Consider the following 16,743-nt stretch of genomic DNA (forward strand, 5'->3'; position numbering starts at 1 on the left):
TTTTTAACAATTTATCTTTATTTCAACAATTGAAGATGAATACCATTTTATTTTATGATGTAATAAGCACTTTGGGCAGGCGCGGATCCAGAGCTTGAAGTGGGGGTTTGGGGGGAGGGGTTATGTGAGAAATGTTTATACCAAACCATATGTTTTTTCAATAAATGGCACACTTTTTGTTCATCCGGCATATGGTTACTATAAATAAACTTTTAAGTATTAATTCTATAAGTTTAATTATTTAATCGAAATATTGATCATACCCGTAGCCAGGGGGGGTTCGACCCCCCCCCCCCCCCCCTTGAAAACAAATTAGCACTGTTAAAGTCAATGTTCTGTTCGAATTGTGACTGTTAAAGTCGAGTTTGTGAGCCCAACGAACCCCCCTTTGGAAATTCCTGGCTACGGGCCTGTTGATAAATGGCATAGTTCCTGACATTATAAAAATGAATGAAGTATTGGCAACTGGACGTTAAGCAACCAAATATCAATCTCACTTTTCCGTGAAGAGTTCACAATTATTTGTATCTTTTAAATTAAAAGGATGAAAAAATCCCAAACTGAAAAGAGTTGAAAATACGCTATTACTTTAGAAGAAAAAATATAGCAGACAGAATAAATACTGCAGAAACAAACAAATGAAAAAAAATAGAGAACAATTTGAAATACCATATACTAGTACATGTTTAATCAGTATACTAGCAGATTATTCACGGTTCAAGGTTGAGTGAACATGAATTTCTACCGATTATACTAACGGTCGAGAAAACATTATAGAAAAGATATAAAGGAGTAGGTCCGGTTAGGACCGATTTTGGCCTCAAATTTCAGGTTCATCTGACGAAAGATTTTGACCACTTTTGAAACACTTAAGTGTCTATTTTATTTGATTCTATTGGTGTATGTGGAAGATTTTCACTGATATTGTCATTAAAAACGATCCGATTCAAGCTCAAATAAGAAAAATCCACCAAATATGCCGGAAAATTTCACTTTTCAGATGGTTTTTGCCATTTAGCATGACTTTATGGTGCCAGTACCCGATATATGTGCCATGTATTGTAAAAAAAAAGCCCATATTAATGAAGCTGAAGCATTCTACTGTCCAAAAAATAACTAAAAGTTTACTTTTAACAATTTTGTAAAACTGCTATATTTTGGGGCCAAAAAGGTGTCTTACCGGACCTTCTCCTTTTACAAAGTCTATTTCTATATGTCATATCCTTTGTGACAGTTGTATCATTCCATCAGGTCCTTAGTGCACATTCTTGTTCTAAGTGCACTAAGGAGGTCCTTTGCGGTGTTTCTACGAACCGCATATATTTGAAGCTGTTCAAAATTCTGTACATTATAGGTACGTGTATCAGATAGGACAATTATTGTCATATATATAAAAAGAATTACTGTATAAGTTATCTAGTATGAAATATGTCCACTGGACCGACCGTGCAAGTGCTATTTATATTATATCATGTATATAGCCAGTCAATATTAAAAAAAAAGATGTGGTATGATTGCCAATGAGACAACTATCCCCAACAGACCAAAATGACACAAACATCAACATCTATAGGTCACACAAGGTCGTTAAAAACTGCATTTGTTGTTGTCCACTAAAAATAAGCTCATAAAAACACGAATCCCCGTTAACTCAATTTCACCTTTATTTGTTAATATTTCTTTATCTTTTTCTTTTGATTTTATCATATCTTTTTTGTGAAATATTTTGTGTGGTCGAACATGAAATTGCCTCCGATGCTACAAAGAAAATTTGTTTAATGTCATCTGTTGCAATATATGCTAATTACTACACGTGGACAGGATGTTCCCCAGAAAATAAGTTATACACACCCCGTTATAACCCCGAGGGCACACGCTACTGTCATATGGAAAATTACTGGGTCACCTGTAAGATGATAATCAGCCATGCAACTAATTGGGTTACTGACCATGTCACTTTAATTTAAAAAGTTTATTGTTAAATAGACAATATTTTATTTGAGACAAGACAATATTTTATTTGAGTCTCACCTCTTCTAAAACATTTACATGATATTACAATTCAAATATTACAATATAAAACAAGAGCCACTCTAAAAAGAGTTATGAGAGACTATAAAAAAAGGTATATACATTTACATATATATATTTACATACATAAAACATAAAACAAATTAAAAGTATACAAATGTTAAGAATAACATAAAACAGTTTAAAAGTAAACAAATTTTAAGAATATAATAAACATTTTCTTTTCAGTAAAATATCATAGCAGATTTTGGCAGTGTAAAAATAAACATTTTCATCACTAAATAAAAATACAAATTTATCATCATCTGACATACTATTAAAATCATGACAAAAAGAATTAGCATGACTAAACAACACAGCACGAAAATCTGCATATAGTGGACATTTCAAAATTACATGTTTCTCATCTTCTATGGTTTCATTATTTTTAATTAAAAATTTAAGTAAGAACTAAAAGATTTATCATTATAATGAAGTGAAATAATTCAACCAAACTCGTATAAAGATTATATACATATATTTTTTAATCTATGCCGGAAAGAATTGAAAAACTGTATTTATAATTTTTAATTTGTTTTATAGAAATCTGTGTAGGTCTCATGAAATGGAACTCACGCATGCCTAATTAAGATTTTAAAATTTATTGAAAAAATATATAACAACAATTTAGGTTTGATATTAAATTAAAGTTACCTTTCCGCGCTGTAATTTATTTGATATGACATGAATCAAGCATTTGTTTTAGGGATTTATGGGTTTGTCCATACGGTAAACGGACAGAAAGTCACAGGACAAAAAGTCACAGGACATAAAGTCACAAATTAGATAGGACAAAAAGTCACAGGACAAAAAGTCACAATTAATCCTTGAAGTTCGACAATTGTTTGAATATATAAAAGAAAGATCTTGAAATATTATCTTTTTATTACATCTATTTATTTTGAAGTGTAGGACATTGTTCATAAGCTTTGTTAAATAAAAAAATAGTAAATTTTAATCATTCAAAAATGATATTTCTTGGCACCATGAAGCCATTTAAGTACCATGTCATGATGACATCTTGTTTTCATAACAATTATTTGATCATTATTGATATTTATTGAATAATTTTTAATTACAAAGTTGCTTTAAGTTTAACACTTCAAGAAAAAAACAAAACTTTTATTTTTTAAATTATTTTTTCTTGCTTAAAGATAAATATTCTAAAAACTAAATTGTGACTTTTTGTCCTGTGACTTTTTGTCCGTGACTTTTTGTCTGTGACTTATTGTCCTGTGACTTTCTGTCCTACATTCGTCCATACAACGTATAAAAAAGAAGTGTATGTTATTAGTATTTCACATGCCTTGTTTTCGCCTTGAAGCTCCGATTATTCAGAGGGTTTCAGACAAGATGATGAAAATAACGTGCAAGATACTTTTTTCGATTATCGTGAAGAGACAATTTTAATTCCCATTCCTCCATGCACTCTACCCCTGTTGAATATTGTATATTTATAATTCCTCGTGCTTTTAATTAGCCCCCCCCCCCCTTTTCGTGGTTACCGTTATGCCAACAAATACCCGAGGCTTGATTTACATGTAAAAATCATGGTCGGATCTAGCCATGATAAAGGGGGTTCCAACTACATGTCTCCATTAAATAAGGGGTGTCATTGCCGCTGGGTTTCTGTTACCCCACCCTTTTCATATAATTTACATTTCAAAAGTGTATACCTTATTCATATATTGTGTAGGTTAAAATGTTATCTTTTCCCATATTGTTTGCGTTTTGATTGGTGTGTAATGCAACAGTGCAATACCTAAGTGTCAAAAGAGAGTTTTTCACGACCTGTTCACATATTTTTAAGGTTCCTATATATATATTAAAACTTTAAAACTTTTCCTGATGCACAGGTAACCTATTCCAACGGAACGTCCTATCACCTTGTATATCTTTTATATATGCTTTGGATTTCAAATATTTTGGCCACGAGCATCACTGAAGAGACATGTATTGTCGAAATGCGCATCTGGTGCAACAAAATTAGTACTGTTGATTTTATTGTATATAGGAACTTGAGAGGATTCCCGAGATTATCATGTATGCAATGATTGCTCACAAAAAGCTAGGGGAGTCCAACCCCGGATTCCATCCCCTTCGACCCGCCACAGAATACAGATATAATTGATAATTGTTATTTTAAAGTCATATACTATACTATAGCCACATAGCCACTATATATATAATATAGTACTAGAACCGAACATCTGTTTTGGGTTATATATATATACACCACATCTTCCTATGTCTATACATGTATCTCAGGTCTAACGTTATATAGCTGATTTACCGTAAATAACTGCGAGAACGTGAATAAAACACAAGTTGATAATTGTCTCTTCTCTGCTAATTTTAATGTGCATGCAATATTCACTATGATTTACTTGTGATACCACCGACACTAATAATAATTACCTACAAAATAATAGGTGCTCCTTTACTGGGAAGGACATTTTGGATCCGATCAATTTATTGGTTCCATTCCCCCGTTCTACACTTCTCCTCAGAAAAAATGCCTTGCAATGCGTCATAATTATCTGGACTACTAACTTTCTTCCATATAACTTCGAAAACAGACAATAATCTATTTCATTGGATGAGATTGGGCTCACGGATTTTTTAATGGATTGGTAATTTTTATTTATAGCACAAGTTTACCAAACAAGATTAATCACATTTTTCACCCTACAAATCAAATGGTTGCCTCCTGACTGACTTACACCTACACTACTCACTAGCTAAAAACATATTCATATGAACATTTGGTATCATTTATTTTGTGTGAAAACTCTTCACCAATGACTTGAGTGAAAGGTTGACGGGCGGATCCAGAACTTTTCATTTGGGGGGGGGGGGGGGGGGGGGGGGGGGGGGGGGGGGGGGGGTTCAGATTGGGGAAGCTTGCCTCAGTCATGTTTCTGTGATTCCCTATAGGCCTATAATCAACAAAATTTTTCACACAAAAAGGGGGGCAGGGATTTCTCCTTAATAAGAAATCTCTATTTTCAGCATAAGCTCATATACATGTCATATAAATTTGCCTTTTGAAGAACTGAAATTAATATGAGACGGATAATGATTTTTGAGATGCTTTACATTAAAATACATCCACGTGACATACACAATTATATATAATTAGATTAGATCCAAATTTAAAAAGCTATTTTTTTCAATATTTCAATAATGTAGGATCAAATCTTGATACTTTTATGTCACAGGCACTTGTTTCTGTCAATATGGGGTTTACTATCCATACCAGTACAAAAAAAAACACAAGGTAGCTAACGGGAATTTTCAATGTGTTCGCATCAACCAATATTTTATTACTTTCCCTTGCCCCTTTCACGAAAAAAAGTACACCAGTCTTTCGGTAATTGAATTATCTTTACAATGAAACAACTCTCACGTACCTTGAGAATACCCCTCAAACAGTATAACACACTTGAGATGTGAATTATTGACCTTTTTCCAGACCATTGAATTTGGAAGGACTAAACTTCCGGTTTACTTAGGAAGTTAATAGAACACAGCAATCTGATTGGTCGAATTCATCTGGTTACCTGTTTATTTATACTAGTTACCAGAAACCAGAAAAATGTGACCAATGGGATTGCTCAGTTTTATTAATTTCCTAAGTAAACCGGAAGTTTAGTCCTTCCAAATTCAATGGTCTGGAAAAAGGTCAATAATTCTCATCTCAAGTGTGTTATACTGTTTGAGGGGTATTCTCAAGGTACGTGAGAGTTGTTTCAATGTAAAGATAATTCAATTACCGAAAGACTGGTGTACTTTTTTTCGTGAAAGGGGCAAGGGAAAGTAATAAAATATTGGTTGAAGCGAACACATTGAAAATTCCCGTTAGCTACCTTGTGTTTTTTTTTGTACTGGTATGGATAGTAAACCCCATATTGACAGAAACAAGTGCCTGTGTTTTATGTAGTTGAAATTGTTAGCATTAAACATTAAAAAATGAACACCCAAAATTTTAACATAAGAGTGACCATGTAGTCTTTATTAATGTATGCTATTGTTATGAAACTAGGTCATTGTAGGTAAACTGTCATCTATTCCCTTAAATCTTTGTTCCCAGTCACCCCAAGTTTGATTTAAATTAGTCAAGTATATCTACTCTATTAGCATGATTAGGTCTCTAGTTTGGATAGTTATTAACTTGCAAATTAAAATCATACTACTCCCAAATTTATATTTCTTTAAATATTATGGATGAAATAGCAAGTAATGAAGTAAGAGATGAAATTAAATTGGATGAAATGTGGCATTTATTTTTATTAAAGTAGTATGTCTGATGTTGTCAAACTTAATTGTAGACCCTTAAGGGGTGGATCCAGTCATTTTAAAAAGGGGCGGGGTGGGATTCTAACCCAGGACAAAAGGGGAAGGGGGGTCCAATTACATGTCCCCTTTCAAATGCATTGATAATCCAAAAAAGGGGGGTCCCAATCCCTTGAAACCCCCTCTGGATCTGTGCCTCCCCTTTAAAAATAAAGTGATCCTTATTTTGAGTTAAAGCTTATACATATTATAGATTTTTCTATAATGCTTCTCAGGGGCGGATCCAGCCATTTTCAAAGGGGGGTCCCAACCATGAGTAAAGAGGGGTTCCAACTATAATATCTCCCATTCAAATGCATTGATCAGTAAAAGAAAAGTATTCCAACCCTCTAATCTATGGTCAGGTTGTTGTCTCTTTGACACATTCCCTTTTTCCATTCTCAATTTTATCATGTAGTCGTCTTTGTCCCAGGACATTTAGTTTCCTCTTAATTACTTTAGTACAAGTTGATAGAAATCTGTGAAATTCAAACACAAGGTTTGTGACCAGAGTTTTTGTTCAGAGTTTATGAATTAGGGGCCAAAAGGGGCCAATATTAAACTTAGTTTGATTTTATATAAAATTGAATTTGATATATATATGCCAAATCTAACTGTGCATTTAGATTCCTAGTTTTTTGGTCTTGTTTACATTGGTCTACCTTAAGGTCCAAAGAGTCCAAAAATAAACTTATTTTGATTTTAACAATATTTAGATTCTTGGTGTTCAGATTAATATGCTGAATCTGAATATTTACTTAGATTTTTTTATTAAGGGCCCATATTTCAAGTTGGTCCAAATCGGGGTCCAACATTTTACTTTGTTTGATTTCAACAAAAATTTATTATAAGGGGCTCTTTGATATGCTGAATCTAACCATTCGTTAAGATTTTTTATATTTTGGCCCATTATCAAATTGGTCTTCATTGAGTTCTAAAGGGTCCAAAATTTAACTTTATTTGATTTCATCAAAAAATGAATTAATGGGATTCTTTGATCATGTTGATATGCTGCATCTAACCATGTATTGAGATTTTGAATATTGGACCATTTTAGAGGTTAATTGTCAATTTAAATTTTTTTAAGTACTTGGACCACATTCAGTCTGTGTCAGAAACCTATGCTGCATCAACTATTGAATCACAAAAAATATTTAAAATTCAGAGTTGTATCGAGCTTGAATGTTGTGTCCATACTTGCCCAAACTGTTCTGGGTTCAACCTATACGTTTGTATCAAGCTGAGCCATGCATAGCATTTTTATTGGTTATTTATATATTAATTTGAAATTTTGAAGAGTGAGACACATACAGATTATACTGTTAACAATATTTCAGAGTTTAACATAGTCAAGCGAAACAAATTATAGAAGAATAGTTGAATCATGTCTTTTTTGTCAAATGAAAAATTAGTACGAACACAAAGAAAAAGTATGGGAATGTTTGTTTTTTAAACTATTGACCAGGGTGAAAGTCTTTGAAAGTCATGACTGGCAAAAAGTTTGTGAAATGAAATAGCACAAATATTCCATTCTTTTTAAATATATCTGCATATAAAGAAAAACACAAACTGATGTTTAATAATAATTTTTACCCTTTTTATGTTTTATAGGACAAGAAATATAGAAAAATAATATAAAATATAAACAGTTACAATAGAAATGAGCGCAAAACAAGATAAACAGAATACAACAAGGCCTAAATGGTAAGACCACTTCTATAAATACTGTAAATTCAGATTTTTCAGGGAATGGACAACTTATTGTGATTACAAAAAAAATCTGCATAAAGATCTATATAGTTACATGATATATATATATATATATATGTTTCTGTTATCAAAATATGATTTCTTATTTCTGTGATACTCACCCAGTCACATTATTCGCATTACTAAAAAGTTTGGATAATTTCTGAATGACAGTAATAAAAGAAATTGCCTTTGAATGATGACTCATAAAAAAATAAGAAAATGTGGTATAGTAAATGAGTGACTTATCCACCAGTGTTCAATGAAGCGGATGCAAGAAATTAAAGGCCAATCATGGGCCTGCCTTCAATAATGAGAAAACACTTCCTTTATAGGTCATTCATTAAAGATCTCAACATATAAAGATTTAAACAATCCAATTTAGTTCAACATGTTCAAAGGCAATAACAATTAAATAAAAAAAAAATCAGGCCTAATATAAAATATTGTTTGTTTCTCCAATCCCGACTGACCCTGCAAAAATTGTCCTACCCATAAAATTTTATTGTCAAAACTAAGCCAAATATTATTATATTCATTTCTGATTTTCAGGCTTACTGGATCATCAGATAATATTCAGGCTTTTGTGAAAAATAAAATTATTTACCAACCTACCTACCCACACCTGCCTTGTCAGAATAGGGATTAGGGAAACAAACAATATATTAATTTAGGCCTCATGTCTGTGAGCACTCAACCTGACCATAATATAGGACAGTGGTTCAAATATTAACACAACATATGAACATTCTATAACAACTATTGCAAGTGGCTCAACTTTAAATATCACTGCAAGGCACTAAACAAAGAATATTAAATCTTGGACACAAAGCACTGAAATAAGAGAACTCATAAGCATGACAAGTAAGAATATCAAATGAAAGTTTCTCAAAATGTTCATTACACAGGCAAAATTTCACATGAATTTCACGTGAATCTCAATTCACGTGAAACTCACATGAAAAGTTTCATGTGAGAATCATGTATAAGCTCGTTTGAGGTGAATCTCACATAAAATTTTTCACGTGAATTTCATGTGAGATTCATGTGAAATTCACGTGAGCAAATTTTGCCTGTGTAGAGGAAATTTGAAGAACAATGATTTCCTCAGAGGAAATTTGTTGTCTTGAATTTTCCTCCAAGGAAAAGTGTTTGTCAAAAATTTCCTCACAGGAAAAAGTATTTCCTACAAGGAAAATTTGAAGCTACAAATTTCCTCACAGGAAAAAGTTTTTCCTCAAAGGAAAATTTGAAGCTGCAAATTTCCTCGAAGGAAAATTTGAAGCTTCAAATTTCCTCAAAGGAAAAAGAATTTCCTCCAAGGAAAAAGAATTTCCTCTAAGGAAATAGAATTTCCTCAAAGGAAATAATTATGCAGCAAATTCCCTAAGGGAAATCTTTTTCCCTTGAGGAAAAAACAATTTCCCTTGAGGAAAAATCTTTTTCCTTCAGGGAAATTTGATTTCCCTTGAGGAAAAGTACTTTTCCTCTGAGGAAATTGTTGAAAAAAGGGGCATAACTTTTTCAACAGTGGTGCTAGAGCCAAAATTTTTTAGGACAAATATCAGGGAACCAATACCTACCAAGATATCAACTTTGTTTTGACTTAACTCCAAAAATTAAGGTGACAACTTTTGCACTCAGCGGAATTGCAAACTTGTCCCGGAGACTGTTACATGTATATATCAAATTAGATTTTTATAATATCTTACGAGATAATCCTGAGCTAGTTCATAAATGGTATCATCATTGATCCAATATTCAAATTTAGGTCCATACATATCCTTCTGAGCATCAACAAGAATCATTGCCAAATCTTTTAACTCTTCCATATCTTGACATGATATAACAACAGGAACACAGTCAGGGGAACCAGTCTCAAGTTTCTTTACTTCCCGGATATCCTGAGATCTTTTTTCATGGGTGTAACGGCCAGTTTTAATTGCTAAAAAGAAAATAAGAGAACTAACGGGTTATGATTGGAATGATTGTTTAACATTGCATTGTATTAATTTATGCAGTTGGAGCCAATACGATAATAATAGGTTCAACTATGTACAATGAATTACAGCTTGCTATGTGGTATGGCTTTGGCTTATTGATGAATGCTATACATGTACAGAAACCTATAGTTGGTAAGTTCTAATTCATGTGGTCAATCATGAGGAGTTGTCTCATTAACAATCATACCACATCACTTTATCTTTTAAAGAAAGATAACTCACATTTTAGATATTACTCTGTTTATTCAAGTAGGTAGACTTTCAGTATAGATGTGATGTTGCTGGAGTCAGGCAAATAAACTGTGTGACAGAATTAAGTATGTTTTGGAGTGCTCAACCAGGGACATGTATTGCCAAATTTCTTTTACTCAAAAGCTATAACAGAAAAAAGTAGTCCCCTTTTCAAAACAAGTTTTGTGATTGTTCATTCAAAAAGGACCCAACAATTGTCAGAAAAAAATCCATCGTCATGCAGCTGTTGCCTTACCATAATCTACCAGTCATGCGGTGATGCCAGTCAAGTCTTGATGACATTATGACAATTCTTAAATAAACACAGGACAGGGCATAGAGACACAGATTTGAGAATAGAAAGGACATCAATTTGAAATGTCCTTGACACAATAATATAAATGCATGTTAGGACACAGATCTGAGGATCCAGAAAGGACCCAGATTTCAGATTGTATATATATACATGTATATTGTTTCTACTAAATTTGACTCTTACATGCAAAAATAAAACATTTTCCAGCAAGCAAGCTAACCACAGATATTACCTTTACCATGTTTTCCTACACACTCATTGCAATTGGCTGTAATATATATGAAACTCACCACTTTTGGACATGCCAACCTTTACACATTTGTCAAATCTACATTTCGGACATATATTTCTTTTCCCTGGTTCAATCACACAACTGTTGTTTGACTCTACACATTTATATGGAGTAACCCTTTTAATGCTTCTACGGAAAAAACCCTGCAACAAAAAAACATAATGTAATACAGAATTTTCATATTTTGTTATTTCAGTTACATTTTGGCAGTCCCATTTCATCAATTTCGGTGTTATCAGGTTTTATTTTTACTGTAAAAAGATGCACTCAATGAAAATCCGCTGATTCGCTTCAACAAGTTTCCTTTCTCTTTTGTGTCTTTCATCATGTTCATTATTATGATTGTCTTTATTCTTTTAAATTATTTAATAAAAAGCTGCTGAACCAACGCCTTAGTGGTGAAGTGAAGGTAGAGTCACTAAAGAGGATACCCGATAGTATGCAGGGTTGTCAATAAAAAAATAAATAAAATACCGCTGGATTGACAACATTGCTTTAACTGCAAGTTTATTATGTCGACTAGTTTCACCAATTATATCTGTGTCTTCAGGACCTGGAGACGCCAATATAATCGGTGAAACTAGTCGACATACATTAATAAACTTGCAGTTCACTAAAGCGTTGTTGTCAATCCAGCGGTATCTTAAATCATGTAAATTATTTAATTTTGTTAATATGAAATATTTGATGTGTTCATTAATTAATGTGTATATTTTTTGTTGTTTTGGAGAAGACATAACTAAGTTGTAAAACTTGTGTCTGATCCATTTGTCATTTTGACAAACATGCAACTTAAAAAAAAAAAATATAAAAAGCATAGCAAAAAATAATTGGAAAAATTCCAGTGGCAATATCTGACATGAACATGATGAATTTCCAGATTTTCCTTACATGAATCATATGTTCATGATGTTACTGAGTTTTCCCCAGGGCCTTTCAGTATCATGGTGATTTGATGCATAATCTTAAGTATAATGCTATCTGGAGTGGTTTTCTAATAGATTATGTTATGAATATATTTTTTTTTAAAACAAGATAGTATTTCCCCTTTTTACATGTTTTACCAGGATGCTAAATGAAATATCAGACATGTCAGAGGAGAAAACTGATGTTGCAGTGTATACAATGTATTAAAAATTTATATCTGTCTTTGTATCAAGAGCAGTAATTCTTATCAAATCTGACGATTCCATGTTTTATGAAATAAAATCTATACATTGTGTTGCACTTGCTTTTAAGGATGTTGGCTGCTCAGTTTCAAAATAAATACCTTTTCATAAAACTAGTATGTATTGATAGGGAATAAATTGAGGAATCAAAATAGCAAAAAAAATATTGGGGTCCATGTGCTTGTTTTATAGATATTTATATAATTAATAGCCATTGGAATTTTGGCGGGAAAATGTAGCTTTTTCATAACTTTATCATTGACCAGTTAAAGTTTTCAAATTATACTATTGACAAATAAATTAAATTTTATAAGACTTTAACAAATGACTTATAATTATACATGAAAAAGATTTATAAAAAGAAAAATGGGGGTTCATGCGGAATTTTTTTTAAGGCATTAATATATTCAAATGGATAAAACCAGAGGATTCCGAAAATATGACAAATATTCGAAAACATGACAAGCAGACATCCTTAAATCCTTATAAAATACAGTACATGTATATAAATGTACATGTATATATACCTTGCAGGCTTCACATGTATTCACACCATAATGGAAACCTGAAGCTTTCTCTCCACATATTCTACAGGGAGGCAAACAATGTGATGTTTTTGATGAGGAAGATGTAGAATTCTGTCTGGAATAATTTGTACTTATATGATTAGAATTTACTGGATTTGAAACAGGTGATAAACATGATAAAGTATCATCATTGTCTGGAGAACTATAAGATAACTGGGTTTCCTGACTGATACTAGTCGGAGAATAGTCTGAGCACAGCTGATTTGAAATGTTGATGTTTTGAACAGGCAGTGTTACAACATTCTGTGATTTTTCTAAAATGGTAGATTGATGATTGATATGAAGATGTTTTTCTGCTGCATTTAGACACGTAGGCAGATTATATAAGGATTGTGCTTGAGATTCAGCAAACGGCTGAATGTTGTCCATCCCAGAGGTACCCTCAGAAATATTTATGACATGTTCCTTCTCAATCTTTTTATCTGCTTCTTCCTCATGCTGTAAATGGAAGACTGTCCTTTTAGTGACAATATTTGGAACATCCTTCTGAGGACTGGATACTATTTCTGTATATTCTGCTACTGCTTCAGGAATGTCACATTCCACTTGCTGTAATAATTCCATTTCTTCTTCCTCTAATGTCTTCATCATTTAAAATTATATGTTTGCCTAAAATGAAATTTATATCTACATTTAATGTATCTCTCATGCATACATTTGTATGATGCACTTAAAAAATGCATACAAAGGACATGAAGGATTCTGTCCTCAATCAAATGGTTGTAGAACACATGTACTGTTTTGATGGGGTCAGACCCATAATCCGACAGTCCCATAATCCGACAGTCATGTAGTCCGACAGTCCTATAATCCGACAGACCGATAGTCCGACAGTCCTTTAATCCGACAGCCCGATAGTCCGACTCACAGTCACTTGTCTCTTAAAAACATGTCTACACAAGACATGGAACGATTGTAATTTATTTTTTTACGCAAAAAAATCATGTGTCAATTAGATCAGTAAGACGTCTTCATACCTGTGAACTGACCCATATCTTGCGGGTGTGACCTGAGAAAAATAAATAACCCGGGAATTCTGAAAATGACCCGATTTCACTAGATTCAAAGATTTCAGACTGATTTCATAAATGATTGCAATGCCGGTAAATTTGTAATTCTCCTTGGACAAGGAATTCAACTAGCTGTGTAAACTCAAATTACCTGACCCATTTCAGTGCATGGCTTCACTTGACAGCTTTGGTGTCAAACACACGTACTGTTGATTAACAGTCATTACATATGCTTTATGTCGTTAATAATTGTGTCTTTTACAACAGTTGTTTTAAAATAATAATTTGACTTTCACCTGTCACAATATACTCCTTCGCCTTATTTTAAAAAGATTAAATCTAGAAAAAATTGAATGCAAAAACATATCAGAACAAGAATGTGTCCCAAGTACACGGATGCCCCATCCGCACTATCATTTTCTATGTTCAGTGGAACGTGAAAATAGGGTAAAATATCTAATTTGGCATTAAATTTAGAAATATCCTTAAAGGCTATCATAAAGAACATGTTTCCTAAGTTTCAAATTGATTGGATTTCATCTTCCTCAAAAACTACCTCGACTAAACTTTTAACCAAAACTTTAACTTGAAGCGGGACGGACGAACGGACGGACGAACGGTACGACGAACAAACAGACGCCCAGACCAGAAAACATAAAACCATATATGGGGCATAATATTATAATACTTTCACCATTTTTCTACCTTAGAACAATTAGCAAATAAAAATATTCAAAAAATACTTTTTTCATCTATAATACATCTTTTACTAATTTAACTTTATATTTTTTTTATTATAATCTACATTAGAAAGTCAAGGTCGGTAAAAACTTCCACTTGTTGAACATTGGAAACGGACCGGCCGATTAGAACTTCAAATATAAGTTAGAGCATTTTACCGACCGTGCATGGGTTAATGTATAGGCAGTCTAGATCGTCAAAACATCCGTCAGAGACATATATACATGTAATAGTGTCTCTCCTTCAATATTATTAATTACATGGTATGTTAGTGACCTAATACGAGATATATGGGGTGAGAGCAAAGATTCCGCGCTTCAAACAAAATGTACTTCGGTCAACGCTTTTACAAAAATGTATTCAATTTATATAGGACGATATCCATACCTTTGCAGCAGAAGATCGAGCCCCCCTCCCCTCAGCAGAAGAGCTTTGTGTCGGACCATCGGACTGTCGGATTCATGGACTGTCGGAATATCGGACCGTCGGACTATCGGACTACTGGACTGTCGGAATTTAGGGTTGTCGGATTATAGCTACGCTCCCGTTTTGATACATTGATCATGTTGATTAACATAATTAAAATCGAAATGTTTCTTCATCACAAAACTTCAAAGCAAATCAAAGAACATAGTCAGGGGCGTGTCCAGGATATTTGAAAAAGGGGCGGATCCAGTCATTTTAAAAAGGGGGGTTCCCAACCCAGAGTAAAAGGGGGTTCCAACTACATGTATATATGCTCCCATTGAAATGCAGTTATCGTCCAAAAAAAGGGGAGTTCCAACCCCCGGAACAGCCCCCCCACCCCCCTTCGATCCGCCAATGATATTGATGAATATATATATACATGTACATGCAGTGCTGCAATGTATGACTTTTTCATTGTTGGGAAAACCTGAGACTACTATAACAGTATATTAGTCTCAGGGAAAACGAGATTAAATGGTGTCAAGCTTTAAATATATTAAGCAAAAAACATAATTTCTTCATATAAATTTATATCCAGCTGTGGATGTCATATCGAAAATTTAGGTAATAAAGTTTGGAAGAATAGTCCAACTTTGTAAACAATTTAAAAACACGATCGTTCTGATTTTCAACCTCGGGTTCTGATAGGGGGTAAACGTGTTACTGACAGTAATCTTAGATAACATTATTTAAACGACTTGAATCATATACATTTACATGTGTTGTTTCTGTCACTACTAAATAAACATTTTTTTTATAATAAACAAACCACCAAAAAAACTTCTAATCGACTTCATGGAATGCAAGGGAGTTAAGTAAGTAAATAAGAAACTGGTTGCCGCTTTTGGACTGGCTCACAGAAGAAATACAATCGGAACAACTCGGCCTTTCTGGTTGCACGAAGAAATTGTACTGCGTAGCGAGAATGGCCGAGTAGTTACGATTGAGAAGAAATAACCAAAAACCAAATACAAATGTACAACTATGAAGAATTGCAACTCTATATATATATAATAATATTTTTAAATGATTAAAACCACGAATATTTATTTATCCTTAATTGCAAACGACTAAATTGAAAATTAAAAAAAATATTCTTTTTTACTTATAAATTATCAAATTTGATTCAGAAATGGAATATTGTATTTCGATTTGGCAGCGTCAACATCATTTTTCTACATCTACATAATACTAATTTTTTTTTTTTTTTTTTAGTTTTTGTATATAGATAAAAATATAGTTTGATTTAGCAATACATATGTGGTTTTGCACCAGACTTAAAAGCTTCTAAGTCTGGGCTACAGGCTACTTGGTATGTTAGGGAATTCCACAACCTTATTGTTCTAGGAAAAAATGAATATAAATAATAGTTTGTGGGAGATAATGGCTGTATAAAGTATGTTCTTTGGATGGTATTAGGTATGTATTTACTGGGATGGAGACTAATTGGTGTTGAATTTTATATAGCATGGTGACGGATGCAAGATTTCTTCTTTGTTGTAATGTTGGCCATCTTAGATGTTCAAGCATGGCTGTTACACTGCTTTGATAGCTGTATTGGTTGAGTGTATACCTGGCAGCTCTTCTCTGAACCATTTCAATTTTATGTATTTGTTGTTTCTGCCAAGGGTCCCAGACGACACTACAGTATTCAATTTTTGGTCTTACGTATGTTTTGTAAGACAGTTCTTTTGTTTTTATACTGTTAGTTTTGACGTTTGTTTTAATAAATCTCAGTGATGCATTTGCTTTGTTCGTGATGTCATTTATAT

The 16,743-nt window shown here is 33.0% G+C and overlaps 1 protein-coding gene across 1 annotated transcript in view; it reads right to left on the bottom strand.

The window, feature by feature from the left end:
* LOC134685585 (vitamin D3 receptor-like) overlaps nt 1-15,825 on the bottom strand; it is a 29,357-nt gene extending 13,532 nt beyond the window's left edge. The window contains exons 1-4 of the mRNA XM_063545403.1: nt 15,741-15,825; nt 12,693-13,361; nt 10,995-11,139; nt 9,867-10,099 (exon numbers count right to left, since the gene is read on the bottom strand). Coding sequence (XP_063401473.1) covers nt 9,867-10,099; nt 10,995-11,139; nt 12,693-13,343 — 1,029 coding nt within the window. The 5' untranslated portion in view covers nt 13,344-13,361; nt 15,741-15,825. The remainder of the gene's footprint in view (nt 1-9,866; nt 10,100-10,994; nt 11,140-12,692; nt 13,362-15,740) is intronic.
* Nucleotides 15,826-16,743: the final 918 nt, after the last annotated feature.

The sequence above is a fragment of the Mytilus trossulus genome, chromosome 9 (genome assembly GCF_036588685.1).
Source record: "Mytilus trossulus isolate FHL-02 chromosome 9, PNRI_Mtr1.1.1.hap1, whole genome shotgun sequence".
Lineage (NCBI taxonomy): Eukaryota > Metazoa > Mollusca > Bivalvia > Mytilida > Mytilidae > Mytilus > Mytilus trossulus.